Genomic DNA, 18,348 nt, shown 5'->3' with positions numbered 1-18,348 from the left:
GTTAAAATGCTACGCCACAAGCATCCAATAAGCATTATCAGTGTTTGTTTGAGGCTTAAACGAAACGTCATTTTGTCTACATTATCGACGTATCGAAAAAGTATCGATGGCATATCGTTTGCTTGTTATGGTAAATAAAAATAGATTCGGTCGGGATTTAAAAAACTAGAAAAGCAAGCGATTTTTTTTGCTGCATCTCAAGGGGAGCAGGATAAACAGAACCATTTTTATAAATGCTGAATAATCTTATCACCTAGACAGGGCTCGAACCGGGAGTTAGTCATGCAACCTCATTCGTTTCCTTGCACCTTTGCTATCTAAACCATAGCGGATGTGATTGAGTGAGGTGAAATTAGTCGTATTTAAATCTTGGTGATATTCCCTCTCATATCATAGCTACTTGTCCTGCATTACCAATAGGTTAGAAAAAGACGGCAACCGTCAGATGGAAGAGGGCACAAATAGTGACCGTAGAATAGCAAAATAAGAAGTCAATTACAAGCTGTTCATCAACACTTACGGCTCGTTTTAATGCAATTGACTAAATGCATTATATTGTTACATTATATGCGCATATATTGCTTTCTTTAATGCTGATTTACGTTAATGCTTCTATGCATCAACAATGTTAATATTCGTGCTTATAAACATTAAGATTGTTAATATACAAAAGTTTGGCACTTGGGATGCAGAATTATTTCCAATATACGGTTTTAGATTAATGCTTATAGTTACTTGGGTGTGAGCAGAGGTGGTTCGATCACTTTGACTCAATTTTGATTCATTCCGCAATACCGTCTCAGCCGAGCCAAATTTGACAATGTTTTATATGGGACATTTGCAGAACTAATTCTAACCTAACCTTTTGTAGTTACGGTGCTACAACGCTAGTAACTCATCAGTGACTAAATGAACGTACATTTAGTCACTAATAAGATACTAGCATTGTAGCGCCGTAACTACAAAAGATACAGAAAAACTTTATTCAGCAACATTATAGATAATAAAGCAAAGCAAAGCCTAGGTGCTAGATTCCGTTATCGAAATTTGACCTTCTGTTTTTATACGACAGACTTCGCAGCCAGCTGTTAAAGTACAGGACAATTGCAAGGGCAGTTGTTACGATCCTATAGACTCTACCAGCCTCTCTCAGTGTAACGAGGTTACAAAATAAACTATGTAACAAACCCTATTCACCAATCCCACAATCAGCCTTCACCAAAAGCATTTACGCGTTACCTGTCGTTATCCCCGACAAAAGGTTAGGGTACCGCGACAGTAAACAAACCCTGCTAATGCCCACCGGATGAAACCTGGTGAAATTAGCCGAAGTTGGGTCATTGGCCCCGTTCGAAAGTCCTGTGCTTGGCAGGCACAAAAGTCTGGGAAAAGAGCCATTTGTAAGACAACCACCTAAAAGGATAACACGAACGCACAAAAAGGTGAAGTAAGCCGGAAGATAAAAGAGAAGAATAGTTTCAAAAGTGAAGCTACTAGAAAAGTTAGTTGAGTAAAGTTAGTTGACTAAAGGATTGTAAAAGTGGATAGCAAAAAGGAAGTGAAATTGAGTAAAGATACGGTTGGTAGGTGAATTTAATAAAAATGAAAAAAAAGCATGGTGACGTTAAAATTACAACCGTGTTACAGGTAGAAGAAAAAAATATACAAGCAGGAAAAGTTTGGTTAGTTCTACACAAAATACCAACAGGTAAATGTTAAATTACCAAAAAAAAACATGTATACCAAATCCTATGCTAAGTGTACTAACACCTGTGTTAATCTGTTTGAAGCACCCTCCTTCAAACGGAGGTCTACCCCTAGGGCCGGAGAGCGCGACCATCGTCAGTCGGCCTCCCCACGTTTTCGATCTTCAGTGGGCTACCGATTTCCCATGAAGCCAGCCGAGTGGAATTGGATACCCACGTCGCACGGAGTTGCGACCGTCCGTGACCCTATACACCACCCACTGTGTGACATCTGACGGTTGTCGGATTCTGAAAGCACACTTCTGACCAACTCACCACGTTGTGTTCATCACCGTAGCCAACCCGATTCACCCGCAGGCGGTTTGAAGAACCGCTGAAATCAGCAGCCGCCGGCGCCGAACGTACGCCGAAAGAGAAAAACATCAACGAGAGCAGCATGCAGTAAGATACCCCCCACCAAAACTAACCCTTAGAATAGTTAAAGTTAAGCGAAACCGGTTCAAATGAAAATCTGTTACTAGTTGAAATGATGTTTGCTAATTACGGTTCCCTCTGAAAGTAGTCGTTCCCGAATGTGCTCTCCCCCCCAAATCGGTTCGCGAGTTAGCCCCCGGTAGGTTGGTGTAGGACGCCTAGGGGCTACTACACTAGCCGATGGTTGCCCTTTTTGCCCTTGTTTGGTCGACCGTACGATCCACCCGATGTTAAGTTAGTCAGATTTTTGTCCGTAAGTTTTAGTCAGACGTTTGAGGGACCTGCCCTGGGATAACTTAGCCGGACCGGGATTTCTCTACGAAACACGCTCGTTCACGGCAAGATCCTACTTGCCTGGCGCTTAAGTGAAGGTTGTGATTGCTCCCTGCCCCAAAACCAATCCCGCCCCGTTACATCAGTCGAGATTCGAACATACGACGACTGGCTTATTAGGCCAGCGTCATACCTCGAAGCAAACTGGGAGGGAAGCAGTCGTATATGTTTATAAAACAGATGATTGAAGGAATGTAGAGAATTATCGCGGTATTACTAGCTTTTCTGTTGTGTCAAAGCTGTACGAAATTATCGTTAGTAATAATGTGATACTATCCCGCACACAAAATTTTATATCATCAGCATGGTTTTATGCCTAGCCGTTACGTCAACCTGTATTTCGCAAATGGAAAATAAGAAGCAAGTTGATGTAATTTACACGGATTTAAAGACAGCTTTTGACCGGATTGACCATACAATTCTACTGCGTAAACTTTCCCGACTCGGTATATGTCGACAATTACTGTAACTGCAATGGCTGAGCTCGTACTTGCGAAGTAGGGTACTGCGCATGAAACTTGGTTCCTGTATTTCATCGCAATTCTCCATTACCTCTGGTGTTCCGCAAGGAAGCAATATGGCTCCATTGCCGTTTTCACTATTCTTTAACGACGATACTCAGATGTTGAAAATTGGTTGCAGACTTGTGACGCTGATGATCTGAAATTGTTCCTGGCTGTTGAAAAACTGGACGACTGTCGCCGCCTGCGCGCTTCACTCGATACGTTTGTCGATTGGTGTAAACGAGACTGATTAACGCTAAATATGGCAACATGTGAGGTTATGAGCTTTTACCGCATGAAGAACTCGATTATTGTTAACTACCATATCGATGTGTCTGAGCTGCGTAGAGTAGACCACGTTAGTAACCTTAGTAAAACTCACCAGGCAGTATCCGCGGGCAAAGTCATCAACGATGAAATCGATTCTCCCAGACTTTTATCTCTATTGGATTTTCGTGCTTCGCAACGGGCTATTCGTTCCACCGGCTTACCTTACTGCTAACTCCATTCTACCGTACCGTCTTTGGATGTAATGAACCAGTTACTGGATGTGTTAGAACATTTTCGAAAGTGGAAGCATTGTTTAATTTAGACGAGCTATCGCATAAATTTCTACAAAGGTTAGGAAGCACCTATGTTTTATAGAAACCATTTATCACATAGACTTTAGTCAGATGGAGTAATAATATATAAATAAAAAATAAATTAAAGGAATGCGTCGTATGCTTTAGCTTCAGAAAAAATGGTAAATTAAAATGATTTTTCACAAGAAAGGATGAGCAATCAAAATTAGTTAAAAATACAAATTTAAATAAAATATCAAAAATTGATTGCCCAATCTGTCAGAAAGTGATACTAAACCAAATTGCAACAATTTCCAACTTATTCATCATCACTGCTTGAGTTTATGTCGTTTTTCATCGTGTTTATGAACTATTCTTAAATAAATGAATGTAATTTCTATATGTTTCGTACCTCTATTTTTTAGTTCAAATATTACAACAATATTTCCTCTCGTACATCTTATTACAAAACTATGCACATTCACGCTTGTCTCGTTTATCAATATTTTAAATAGTTTTATAATTCATCTGCTTAGAAGATTATGATGATTCATGAACAAATAAAAACGATGGATGGGATAAATTCATTCATACTCACTATCATCGTTCTTGCATCGACTAGCACAAACATACATTTTTAATCAGTTCCTTTCATGGATTATCGTTTGTTAGTTTTTTATATTAGTCTATATTGTTGAACAGAATTCAAATTTAGTCAATCTTTACTGCACCGTAAATTTTTCGAATAAAACTATACGCTGCGAAGAATCCAATCGTTCCAGTTAAAATGTAGAACGTGATGACCATCAATCCTGTAGAAATAGAAGAAATAATGTTGATATTATAAAATCAACCAAATACTGTACAAATTCCCCGCAGCACATACTTACCAGTATAGCCTAAGTATAGTAAGGTTGGTATAAATTCTGTTATCTCTAGTTTCGTGAAAAAGTAGAATATACTGTAAAACAGAATATATGCCGCCGATCCTCCGGAAACTATGAAGCTTCGCCACCACCAGCGATAGTCCTGAAAAATTTTAAATGCTGTATTCACTAGGATTTTCTACTAAAAGTAAAATCTCATATACCTCAGCACATAGTTGAAAGTATGTCATGACGATCGATATCTGTCCACAGCTGACAACCAGAATACAGAATACAAGAAACAGAAATCCAAACAGATAATAGAATTGGTTCTGCCAGATTGCCGAAAATATGAAGAAAAGTTCGATGAATACAGCTCCAAACGGCAGAATACCTGCCATCAGCACGCATAATCCCAAATTCATATACCAATGCTGATGCGGGATTTGTCTAGGAATCATGTTGGTTCGTACTGGATGTTGATACGCTTGTTTTCGGAATCCAAAGTAGTATCCCAGATACACTAGCGGCAGTGATATTCCAAACCACAAACAGAGTAACGCCACCATAGTTCCAAACGGCACCGCTCCACTTGAATCCTTGTCCCAAATGAAAAAGTTAAGTATGAAACAAGTACCAAACACCAGGCCAGGAAAAAGAGTTGCTGTCAGAAATGCGGCTCGCTCCCAGTTACGTCCTTTCATCGTTTTGTACAAACGAGCGGAGAAATATCCAGCAATTAGTCCCATAAAAACGTATAACATGATTCCAGCAGTCATAAGTGCTCCTCGAGACGATGGTGACAACATTCCCAACATTGCAATTACTACGAAAAATGATCTGTTTGTAATAATTCATACCAATTATTAGATGTTAATACTTACTGATTGTAATCATAGCCATAAAAAATATTTGAATTCCGCTTCCGATGACAGCAGCAAACAGTCTCGGATGTCGCGGTGGTCGAAAAACATCGCCGTGAACCAACTTCCAGCCGGTTTCTTCCAAAGTATCCTCAATATTGACGCTATCATCAGTATTATACTTTGCGATATCACGACGAAGAGTTCGAACCATTATCATTGTTAAAATACCTGTAGATATTTAAAAACACGATTGCTATTTTTATGAAATCGTTGCGATCTGGGTTAACACGAACCTGAGAGAAAGAATACCACAACGAGCGAATTGATAATACTAAACCAATGAATCTGAACGTCATTCATGCCCAGATAGATATCCCATCGCGAGGCCCATTTTACTGAAGAATCCTTCCACTCAACGGAATAGGTAAAGAAAAGCTGAGAATATCCGAGGTGGGCTGTGACCGCCTGCGGTCGAGGATTTTCCGGAAAATTACATGTGTCTCCTTCGAAACTAATGTCATCCCTATGTACAGAGAGCGTCTCGACTTCAAATCCTACAACGCGATACTGGTTCCTAAAATGCAGTTAATAGGTATTAATTTTTCAGCATTCAACTTTAATAACATGAATATTACTTACTCGCTGTGTAGATGATAGAACAGACGGAACTTCAAATGATTGTTTATATAAACGTTTTTACCGTCGGTTTGTCCTAGACGATAGCCATGTTCAACTTGCATTTCATTTGTATCCGGGTTTATAAACTTGGTGGCCACCGGTAAGTTATCAACAATTCTGAAAAAGGAAAATTTAGTACTAGGTATCTATTGCTCTATTCGACTAGATGAGTGTCCCTCTTCCACCTACAGATGCACAAAATACTCGTGTCGAATTCGTTCGGCTACCTTCTCCGACTGCTCTCGATCCCAATTTAGCGGCCGATCTTTACTGTTGCACAACAGTTTGCAGCGGACATTCTCCGCCATTCGAACTTCGTAAGGAGTATTAACAATTCGATCGCCCCTCAGAACCTCGCCAAGGTTCTCACTTTTGTAAACCAAAGTGCCATTCTTTGGTAAGCAGAAATGAAGCGAATAGTATTCGTACGGCAACTGAGTGTGGGTGCTGGTCATTTTGACTGCTTTTACGTCGATTTTCTGTCCCTTCTTAAATTCCACTGGGGCAACACCGGGAACGTAAAATGCGTGTGCCGTTAAGCAATTGATCAATATCACCAGCACCATGCCAAAGACGGCCTGTTGCTGCGAAGGTGAACCGCCATAGACCAGCTAAAAGAAATGTAATGAACATATTAGTGAATTTAAAAAAGTAAAACTTTACGTGTCACGCAAGGGACAAATCTTTTCCCTTTCTAGTACATCCTAGTAGACTATAATACAAACAATATTTACCCTGTTTTCCATTTCGTTGTATGCTACGAAAGCCTAATTCAGTTTCGTGTGGTTCTTATTCATGTGAGAAATAAAAATTTAGCCTTAAATTTTGCACAAAATAGTAATATTGGAAAAATAATAATCCAAAAACGCGAAAGTACTTTCTCCTTCGTGTAAAATTTGACGTTTAACAATCAATCCGTCCGCACATTTCGGCGAGTTTCACTTGCTTTCGTCCAAGAAACGGGGGACGCACTAATGGAAAGCATGGGCTTCTAAACAGCCAAGGGGTTTCCGGTAAGGCATATAAGTGCGTAGTAATCAGAGATTACTTTTATAATCATTTACGAATTAATTAGGTAATCAATGGTAGTCAGTAGAGTAATCAATGATAATCATAAGTAATCATTGGTAATCATGATTAATTTATTGTACACTCAACCCCCGCTAATATGAAAAACAGCTCGTTCAGATTGGGCGAGTTCATTTTTAATCTGAATACCGTGTACCCCCGTTGGTATGACCTTCTTCAATCTGCACATTTTTAATCTGTACCCCGGTGGTATGAATGCGTTCACATTAAAAACCGATCAAGCGTCACATACAATTGACGTTAAAGTTGACCGGTAAATTAAAAAAAAGCAAAAAATCTTAATGCGTTTCCTCTTGCTCAGGAGCTTTGGCTCTATAGCTCATATCCAACTTACCTCTCTCCTGCACTCAAAATAGACCATTTTAGTCGAAACTGCCGAGCCAATTTCGTTTTCTACAAACTGAACGTTTAGAATTCGCGCATGTTTGAAATGTGTTCAAAACGTTTGTTTTCGTCAAATCAAAACAACAAGTTCATAGGGTTCGCGTCTTGCGCGTATGTGAAAATGAATAGAGTTACCAAATATTCAGATTAAAAATGAACTCGCCCAATCTGAAAGAGCTGTTTTTCATATTAGCGGGGGTTGATTGTATTTGGTAACTCTATTCATTTCCACACACGCGCAAGACGCGCACCCTATGAACTTGTTGTTTTGATTTGACGAAAACAAACGTTTTGAAAACATCTCAAACATGCGCGAATTCTAAAGGTTCGGTTTGTATAATACGAAATTGGCTCGCCAGTTTCGACTAAAATGGTCTATTTTGAGTGCTGGAGAGAGATAAGTTGCATATGAGCTATATTGCCAAAGCTCCTGAGCAAGAGGAAACGCATTAAGATTTTTTGCTTTTTTTTAATTTACCGGTCCACTTTAACGTCAATTGTGTGTGACGCTTGATCGGTTTTTAATGTGAACGCATTCATACCACCGGGGTACAGATTAAAAATGTTCAGATCAAAGAAGGTCATACCAACGGTGGTACACGGTAATCACAAGATTGTTTTACTACACGGTAAAAACTCGTCACGTTCAATTCAGGTGCTTTTGCATTTGAATCAATCTGTTACGCAGCATTGCATATTGAAGTGATTTAGTGTTGATTTTTGAGAGATTTCCATTTTTCGAAGAAGAGATCTTTCGTTGAATATTATTCAATGGAAATTACCATCGAATCATAATGCATATCTATTGAATTTGCAACTAATTATTTTTCGCATTTCACAACTGTCAAAAACTCGCGAAGTAGAAAAGTATCCTTCAGTGATCGAAAAAAAAAATCATAAATTCAGATGGTGAAAATACGTTTTCGCATGAAATTATTGCTATTCTAGAGTGTGAGTACAGCTAGATTATGTATGTTGTTAAAATTAATAAATTGCTATCTGTTTTCAAGCAATGAGATTCATCACACCACCACGGTTATGACAACAATGAACCATATTTGAACGTGCCAGCATTACAAACAATAATCCACTTTATTTATCATCAACTTAGGTTTATTTTTTATTTGTGTTTTGTTTTTAATTAAACAATAAAAAAATCAATTAATAAAAAAAAATTAATTCGAATACATTCAATTCATTTGACAGCTCAAAAGTTTAAAACATAGCGCATTGGAAATTGAAGTGATTTTCTGTTGATTTCGTTTTGCTTTGTGTTGATTCATTTTCAAAGGATTTTCATTTCGAATCGTAGTGATAGGCAAGTAGTGCGAATCCAACGGTAAATCACTTCGCTTCAACGTGTTATTTTTTTGCCGTGTAGATTACTAAGAGGTAATCGGTAAGGGGGCATCCATAAAGTACGTCACGCTTATAGGGTGGAGGGGGGGTTGACCTAATCGTGACGATTTGTGACGTAGGGGGGAGAGGGGGTATGAAGTTATGTGACGTCACATGAAAAAAAATCAAAGAGAGAATTTGTTCGGGAAATGATATTTAGCCTTCATTTTAAAGTTCAACTATTGAATTAACGTGCTGATGGATTTTAAAACAAATAGTTAAATTTTTTCAAAGAAAACTTTTTTTAACATATATGTGTGAACAGGACTCATTTATTCTATGATGTAGTATGAACTCTCCATTAAGGTGAAATTAGTCATCATCGATTCTGCCAATTTCAAAAGCAGTTTTTTTGTTTGAAACAAAAATTCTGTTCATGAAAATATATTTGAAGTGTTCAGATTCGCAAGATGAATGCAGTATTTACAATTTTACGAACAAAACTCCGTTATTGGGCTCAAAAACTACTTCCAAAATTGGGCTTTCCGACGAAAAGTTGATGACTGCTAATTTCCCGTTAAGGCTTTGCAGAATATGCAGTACACCGCTGAAGAGCTGCTTGAGTACTGTCCTGCCTAATAGATTTTTGCAACCACAAGTAGCAGTCGCACAAACTCCTGAAGGGTTACGGGATGCTACCAGAGACCAATGCAATGTTTTCCCTTGATATTCGTGCTGAACTCAATCGATGAAAAAAAACTCATACCGAAGTTCCACGGCTGCTTTTAAGGTTTTTCGGTATAATTTATACTGCCCCTCACTCAAAAGCTCTGAAGGATAGAGTTTATGCCACTTGCGGATTAAATTTCGCATCTAAGGTAGTGTTGAATGATTGCACGATTGAATGAATACACAAAATGACAAAATCCGTCAGAAAAGTTCTTCCAAGGCGTGTTGCTGCAAGACGTCAGCAGGAAGTCCTGATTCTTTCAACTAGATCAGACGAATTTGAGTGGATGGATGTAAAGGGCGTGGATATGCGCGAAACATTAATCGACGACACATCAGCGATCTTCAAAATCCGACTTATAAGCTCGAAAAATTTCCTTTTTCTGTTTTGAACTGAAATTCATTATTTGATAGCTTTAAATAAAAAGGTTGGAATGAATATTTAATTTTTTTGTTGTGAATGGGGGAGGGGGGGTTGCCATGACGTGACGTACTTTCTCAGGGGGTCACGAATGTGTGACGAAATGTGACAAGGGGGGGGGGGGGGAGGGGGGGGGTAGATTTTTGGTCAAAATTTGCGTGACGTACTAAATGGATGTCGCCTAAAGTAATCAAAAGTAACTTTTTTTAAAGGTGCGTATGTAATCATTCGCGTTGACGGCATTAAACGATCTCTTGCACACTCATAGAAATACCCGTATGTACGTGTGGGTGAAAATCTACCAAAATGTTTCGATCTCTTGCGCTCTTTAACAAATTCCAATTCCGCTTCACCCCTACAGTAGACTTTCGGAGGTGGCAGCAGCTTACGTTCGTCAACGCGAATTGCTGTTGGAAACACCTTGTAAACCGCCAGATATATAAACACTTAAAAAAATCGACACGTCGCATCCACGTGAAAAATATGTAAACTACTATACAGCAACTTACTTGAACTTCATGTACTAGTTAATGGGAAAGTTGATAAATTTTACCGGGAAGGCACGTAAACTAGTTAGTATGAGCAGAGATGCCAGAAGTGAAGACATGTCTTCATTTTGAAGACATTTTTGTTACAAAAAAGTGAAATGTCTTCACTTGAAGACATGTGAAGACATGTCTTCACCATGCAATTTAAATGGGCTGAAAGCCGAAAGCAGACAAATGAAGACATTTTTCCTTGATTCGTGAAGACTTTTCAAAAAATCACCTGGCATCTCTGAGTATGAGTGCGAGTTACCAATAATTCATGTGAATGTTACTTCTCGACTAACATTTGAAAAGGGCCTAACAACCAATATGGTGAAATCGAGTAAATTGAATTCAAAGATTGGTATTCGAAATTTAAATCCTAATTTAATATTCTACCAAATAAATCCAATTTTCTTTTCGAATACAGTGGCTTGATCTCTTATCTATTGATATGTGAGAGGAAATTAATAAAAAGTCTCATTTGAGCGATAAAAACTGAAAGAAAAGAATTACACCCTTTTTAAAATTAAAGTTCACTTATTCCCAATTTTTATGCCACTATGCTGCCAACACTGGAATTACCCCCTGGTTTTTAAGCTTATTATTATTTCAATTTGTTGTTTCGCCCGTTTCGCGCTTGAAGTTGTTTTACGTATTAATGTCAAAAATCCTTTTTTTTTGGTATTATTATTAAACAGAAAGTGTGTTTTCGTCGTTCTGTCGTTTTCATCTTGTTTCAACTCGTCCGCGATTTTTAATTTTTTGAAAACTATCGGAGTTCAGTTCAGTATAAAAATATTTTCCAAAAACAGAATAAAAAGCAGGGCTGACTTTTATGCAATAGATATCGAAATAAAAGATGAACCGGTCATCATTGAAGGCTACGAGCTGATAGATACCGCGGACAGCTACAATCTCAGGTAGGCACATAAACAGCTGGGTATGAATAAACAATCTAGTTAAATTATAATGTTCAATTTTCTCTTAGCAATGAAGCATGTTCTTCCAAAGATAGCCAACAAAGTTTCGAGAACGATGAGATGTTGATCCTTCTTCGGCCGTGGGGGCTGGAGATCCCTCAGTGAAAACTACATTTAGCGGAATCATTCCCCGCGAAGTGAATCGCTGTGCCAGAATCCAGTTGAAATGCCGCACCTTCCAATAATGTTCCGAGATTGGTGAGAAGACTGCTGGGAGACGCTATTTCATACATCCCGGAAAATGGATCAACATTTCGGAAGTGGTCTCACGGTCGATGATTTGCTGGGAGCCTGTACCGTGGACCCCCGTTCGTTTGACCGTTTTTAATCTGAACACTTTTTAATTTGAACCCCGTTGGTTTGCACGATGTGCAAATTAAAAATGGTTCAAATGTCATTCTCAATATGACATCATTTGCTTATGCAGACAATGCACATAAACACGATTTGTTTGTACTGATCTAGCGTGTTTAACCTGTTTCACAATGCGTTTTCCCAACAATTATGGTAGAAATCGGATCGGAGAATGAAATATTCGCTGCTTGCAACTGCCAACTGAATCAAACTACCAAAACAATAACAAAGAACAGGGCAGCCAGTTCACACAAGCTCCAGCATATTTAGGGTTACCAGTTGTTCAAATTAAAAGCTAACCCCGTTAGTTTGCATGAGGAATCGTTCAAACGAACGGGGGTCCACTGTACTTCAGCTGGACAAAGGTATCCAGCCTGCGAGTAGATTACAATCGACCATTTCGGATTTCGGTTCCTACTTCCAACGGTCGATATCGGTGGTGAAAAATTCCAGATAAATTTAGACGTACAATTCTCTCCGAACGAAATCAACGTCAAAGCAACCGTGAACAGTATCATAGTGGAAGGAAAACACGACGAAAAGCAGGACGGCCACGGTTACATCGCAAGGCACTTCGTTCGTCGGTACATGCTCCCTTCTGACCACGATCCCGATGCAATCGTCGCTGTCGTCGGACGGAATTCTCACGATCTGGAAAACCGGTTGCGGAGGCAATTGAAAAGTAAAATACAAATGAAAAATAGATTCAAGTTCTCTATCATAAGATAAATCTCTGATACTGCATTTAATGTGATTTCTAGAAATGTGATACTACATCAAAGTGAAAATGTTTGTTATACCAAATAAAAAATGTAACAGTTTAAAAAAAAGCTAGCGTGTGACCTAAGCGTTTTGTTCCGTTGGTACTTCTTGGAGGTCGATAATGTTGGTTGTGCACTCAACCAAAAGACCACATACATTTTACGTGTAAATGCACATACTTTTAAAATATCAGCATTCATATGAGTTTTATCACGACCATCTAATATTCAAATAGTAAAATATTAATATTCAAGTAGACAACATATACATTTTATATACATATACTTCATTGTCATTTGCCTTTCACATAACTGTCACGTGATTGTCAGGTGTGCAAAATAAATAGTTGATATAAAGTAATTTTCATGTGCCGTTCACATAGTTGTCACGTGACCTTCAGGTATGCAAAATAAATAAATGATGTAACATATTTTTCATATGACGTGCACATTGATGTCATGTGATAGTCAGGTATGCAATACAGATTATGTAACTTGATTTTCATGTGCCATTCATATAACTGTCACATGACTGTCAGATATGCAAAATAAATAGATGATTAACGTATTTTTCATGTGTCGTTCACATAGTTATCACGTGATTGTCATGTATGCAAAATAAACAGCGACAAGAAAAACATTCAAGATGGCGTCAAGTGATAGTGAGGCAAATGAATTGTCTTTAAATTGGTGTTTCGCAGGCAACTTACTGCACTTTTTCAAAGGTAAATATAAATTATTATTCATATTGTCAATTGCAAGGAAAATTGTACCATCCGAAGTGCGATATCGCTCATAAAAGTGCTATTTTGCATTAAATCGTTTCGGAATCTTCGGCGCACTTATTGCTTGGAAGATAACGAAAAAGTGAGCCAAAGATACCGAAACGATTTAATGCGAAATAGCACTTTTATGAGCGATATCGCACTTTGGATGGTACAATTTTCCTTGCAATTGACAATATAAGCAATAAAATACATTTATATCAATGATTTCAGGATTTCGTTTTTCTTGTTGGAGTTGTCGCACAATATTATTTGGAGCCAGGAAAGTAGGTAGACTGCGAATTTCTGCAGGTCCTTGTGATCACAGTCCCGACACTCTTTAGGCTTTAGGAAAAAGGTAACTGTTCCTCATATTTCAATAATTAATTTATAAAATAATTACCTTTTTAGGAAAAAACAATATTTTATTACAAGGCGGAAATCCGCCCCGTAGAAGAATATCCATTTCTGCTTCTTTGGCGGTGATAAAGAATTGCTAAGCTGCGACGTTTGCAGCTAAAAAGCGATTGGAGCTGCTGATTTGTTGAAAAGTTTCAACACAAGGAATACAAGCCAAGGTATAAATTCATCAACAGTTTAAAGATATTATGTTACATATTATTTTGTATTTTCCAGATACGAAACTTTGTATCGCGTTACTTCTCTTGAGCACCGTATTACCACCAACGCTTGCAGCATCCAGATCGAATCCAGATACAAAGTATTCACCTGTAGAACAAGTGGTTTCAAACTAATGCTGAGGCAAAAATTAGGAATAAAACCATTGTCATTGTAAACATGGAATGTAGGTATATAGTGCTTATATATACAATTTTAAATAAACTTTATATCGTCAGAAAAAATCCGTTTTTTTAATATTCGCAAATAACAACTTTTAATATCATTATTTATGGAATTGTCCGTTTCGCATGAGGCAGATAAGATGTATGTGACGTTCAACTAAAAGTTAAATAAAGTTCTGCCACAAGGTATCTACATTTCACGTAACTTATATGTGCACCCATAGATCATATTAATGTAATTATTTACGTGAAAAACAGATGATATTTAGGTGAAAAGTATTATGGAAAATATTTATATGGTTTTGCACTTGAAACGTAAGTGATTATTTTTTTGAGTGTGCGAACTCTCTTTCTAGTTCGTCGCCCGTCGCATTGCAAAATACGTGTGTGTATATAGTTCTCGGTCGATGATGTTATTTTTCGAGAAGCGCAATTGCTGCAAATAGTGGCGATGGGTAGGCTTCTTAAGAGCCAGCTGCGTGAGAGCTTCCTCAATCGAGACCCATTGACGCTTGCAACCAATGATTTTCGTGTCCTCCCATTCTTCCAGGGCTTGAGTAACTATCATGACAAAGACTTCGGTTCGGTGCATATGCTCTGTATTTTTGAAAATTTCCAGACATCTAGCCAGCTCTCGTCCTGCTTCCTCGAGAACCTGACGGGTTCTGGTTCTTGTTTCCTCCATCTGGCACTCTCCTTAATTCAGGACGGCGAAACGATATTACTATTTAAACTTCAGATTCTTCGCAGATGCATGCGGCGTCGTGAATAGCTATCCTTATCGTATATTCTGATGGAATTCGGTTTTTCCTTCACCATCTTGACGAAGTTAAAAAATATATAGTGCAATAGGGATGGTAATATTCTTATTTAATCTGCGGTGACCGCTTCGAAACAGAATGTATACAAAATCTCTTTAGGATTGGGTTGGTTCTCTAAGTAATTTAAAACATGGTAAAATGTCGCTGCTCGAAAAACACAAGTCTGTAAGAAATTACTCGCACTATTACGCTTCCTCTTAAAGCACCTAGACGAGGATTTCCCTCTATTTTACAGGTAACAGTGCAGCTAGCTGTAGGTGAGCGCATTCGGCTTGTTTTTAGCAATCCAGAGTAGTCCCGGAATCCATCTTAGAGGTTATCTTTGGCCGAGAATCGGTTTTGTTCACAATAACTAATGGACAATTCAAACTGCTCAGTACTTTCGTAGAAAGGTTTTAGACACATTCCAAGCGCATCTATCCCATGAGAGCAAATTTTGAAAGTAGTAATATTAAAAATATTTGTATGTAGTATGTTCAAACATACTATAAAGCTTACAAAAATCCTGAATTGTCATATTGTTTATTGACAATTCATGCTAAAATGCACCTTACAAGTGGGAGGTTAACAATATAGATTTTTTCATCATTTAGGCAAGGCTGCAATTAATTCTCTGTCAATAGTTTTAAGACAAAAAAAATTAAAACTGTATATCGTCAAAACATGTTTCATTACTAGGGTAACATTTTGTTCATACAGAGTTTTTTGGAAAATGAAAGCATTTTCCAGATAAGCGGCCTTTAAAAACAGGTACTTTTATAATGGTGTCCCGTAACGAAAATTTTGCATTTATTTCCATATACCAGAGAGTTTAAATCCAAATTTTTTGAAACTATGGATTTTCTTTAATCATATATGTACAATCATAATCGCGCTGTGCTTGACTTTTGATAAGCATTTCTATGTAAAATAAAATAGGTGCTTCAAAATGGTGTCCCGTAACGTTTTTTTTAAGGCAAAAAGTAATTGAATGAAAAAGCACTTATCACATCATGTTTCAACTAATCTTCATCGACGATAACAAATCTATTATTTTGATGACCGAATGCAAGTAAATATGTATTTACTATAAGTATGTATAAATATGATTACAATATAATAATATATTGTAATATTAAGGAATGTGCGGTAAAGACGGGCACCTCAAGATTAAAATTCAATATCTACACAAGTATCTCTGTTTGATACAGCCATACTACTACTAAATTTTGTTCAAAACTTATACTTTAACATCAAAAACATTACCTAGTAATCATATTTTTTAGACATTGTACTGAAAAACGGACACATTATATGAAAGGTGGACACCGCAAAAAAGGTGTGATGCCTGATGAGTAATACCTAACGAGGTATGATACCAGTCGTCGTATGTTCGAATCTCGACTGGATGGTGCTGCAAAAGTCAGTAGGATCGTTGTACAAGCCCCGTAGAGTGATTTATCTATTTTGGACAGACGTTGCGCGTACGTTATTTTGGACATTTATGGCAAAATCAAATAGAAGTGACCAAAATAAAGTACGCGTAAAGCCTATCCAAAATAGACAAATCAACCTAATTGTTTTGTACTCTAATAACTAGCTGCAGAGTCTCTCGACTAAGGGTGGCTCCAGGCAAAGGGTGAACATGTGGATTCCATAACCTCTGTTTACTAACTTCTACCCGTACGTCCACGTGTTGCCGGCTGGGGTACGCAATCTCGGTTGCTGTAGGCTAACAGTGAAGGGGACAGAGTGGCTTCCTCGCACCTTAAGATGGCAGCCACGTCAGTGAGATAGGGACCTGAGGCTAACAACCCACTGTTCCCGAAAACAAAAAAAAAAGTTAATGAAAAAGAAAGAAAGTCTCTCGATAAAGAAGAAGGGTTAAGTCTTAAAGACATTTATACCTAACGCCGATTGCGACTTACTTGAATACTTTATCATTATAATACTTGAATAGTCTAAAAACTTGGAATTCCGTTTCTGAAAGTTGTTTAGTCAGCTTTTTTAGCAATTATAGTGACTTCGCTGAGCACACTAGCAAGAAAGCCTACCCCAGAGAACATTTTTAGCTTGCAAAATGCATAGTAAGTGTCGTACTTCGAACGGCATCATTTTCAGCTACTTTTTTTTAGCGTTTCTTTTTTGAAAGTTTTCACGACCCTTTTCAACTGTTTTATTTTTTTATATTTTATATAACTGTTTTATGACTGTAGAATAATTTGCAAGTTATCAACAAAGTTATTTTCAAGAATGTTATAGTTATAGTTCGCAACATGAGTTGTTAATGTTGCATGAAATAGTAGAGTTGCTTAAAAACTTTTAAATTTATGCGTTATGATACGTTAACTGATACGTCTGAAGTAAAACAAAATACCTAATTTTCGAATATTTGCTATTTAATACCATTTTGGCGTGCAGCGCAAATAAAGCATACCTTTCGCATCAAAACGAACCTTATTTACCGTTTTAATTTTTTTCAAATAAAATTTTTGAATTTTGTTATTTTGGCCAAAATCATGCAAAATCTTACATAGGGGGAGGGGGCGATTAGTCAACAATGGGGAAAACTCGTTACATAATTAATCCATAGCCCCTACATTTTAATTACTAATGTGTCCAAACCCTAAGATTAGGCAAGCATTTCATTATAATACTTCAGTATAGTTCTCACATGAGTATTTCTCTTTACCTGGAAGTAAACTTTACCTTACATATACTTCGTTACGTATGTCTTATTACCAGACTATAACACACCAAACCAGTACACTATTGTTACAAAATATAGTGAATTTAGACCAGATATAGAAAATATGACGGCCTGAACAGAAATCTAGAGAAAATAAACCATATAATGCAGTTTATTTTTTCCGTTACGGGACACCATTTGCAGAATACCGTTTGCCCAACAGCGCATGGTGTCCCGTAACGAAATGATTTTTATTATATCTTAAAAACTAAACGCAAAACCTAAATATACTTTTACATTTTGAGTTTCAGGATGCCTTCAGCTAAAAATTTTCGGAACATGTCGACTTTGAAAAACTTGAAACAGAGCAGAGTTTTGTAAATGTTTGAATCATGTTCAGAATACGCATTTTCTGCGATGGTGTCCCGTAACGAAAAGTATTCCGCCACTATTCAATGATGCTTATTCTAATAAATATTTCGCCCTCGTATTGAGAAAGTACTACTAAATAGCATCTCAAAACACCTATTTTGAAAGATATTCGTCAGACTGTTGATAAGATATGAACAAATTTGCTTCGAAAAAACGGTTGCTCATGGTGTCTCGTAACGCTGGAATGTGTCTTTAGAATTATAGCACTGTAAAAGTGGCGATAGTTGCCGAGCTAATCCAGCGATATTAACTTCCACCGGAAAACGCATTTCCGGAAGCAAGACA

At 37.6% G+C, this 18,348-nt stretch overlaps 1 protein-coding gene and 1 pseudogene across 1 annotated transcript; one reads left to right on the top strand and one right to left on the bottom strand.

Moving 5' to 3' along the window:
• Positions 1–3,911: 3,911 nt before the first annotated feature.
• Positions 3,912–6,871, bottom strand: LOC128742160 (transmembrane 9 superfamily member 4). The gene is made up of 8 exons (XM_053838406.1): positions 6,724–6,871; positions 6,179–6,600; positions 5,951–6,106; positions 5,605–5,885; positions 5,330–5,539; positions 4,670–5,271; positions 4,470–4,608; positions 3,912–4,391 (listed from the first exon to the last, which is right to left on the bottom strand). The coding sequence occupies exons 1-8, from the start codon at positions 6,733–6,735 to the stop codon at positions 4,291–4,293; spliced, it is 1,923 nt and encodes a 640-aa protein (XP_053694381.1). The 5' UTR covers positions 6,736–6,871; the 3' UTR covers positions 3,912–4,290.
• Positions 6,872–11,626: 4,755 nt separating this feature from the next.
• On the top strand, positions 11,627–12,493 carry LOC128740210 (protein lethal(2)essential for life-like; annotated as a pseudogene).
• Positions 12,494–18,348: the final 5,855 nt, after the last annotated feature.

This window comes from Sabethes cyaneus, chromosome 3 (genome assembly GCF_943734655.1).
Source record: "Sabethes cyaneus chromosome 3, idSabCyanKW18_F2, whole genome shotgun sequence".
In the NCBI taxonomy this organism is placed as follows: domain Eukaryota; kingdom Metazoa; phylum Arthropoda; class Insecta; order Diptera; family Culicidae; genus Sabethes; species Sabethes cyaneus.
Note: the sequence above shows the minus strand (reverse complement) of the source record. Positions and strands in the feature narration are given on the sequence as shown.

What these genes read in the sequence shown, in the direction of transcription:
- LOC128742160 (XM_053838406.1), bottom strand. An exon ending in CACGAGTATTTTGTGCATCT is followed by an intron (nt 6,107 to 6,178) that starts GTAGGTGGAAGA and finishes TTCCTTTTTCAG; the next exon opens with AATTGTTGATAACTTACCGG. An exon ending in ACTTTCAACTATGTGCTGAG is followed by an intron (nt 4,609 to 4,669) that starts GTATATGAGATT and finishes AAAATTTTTCAG; the next exon opens with GACTATCGCTGGTGGTGGCG.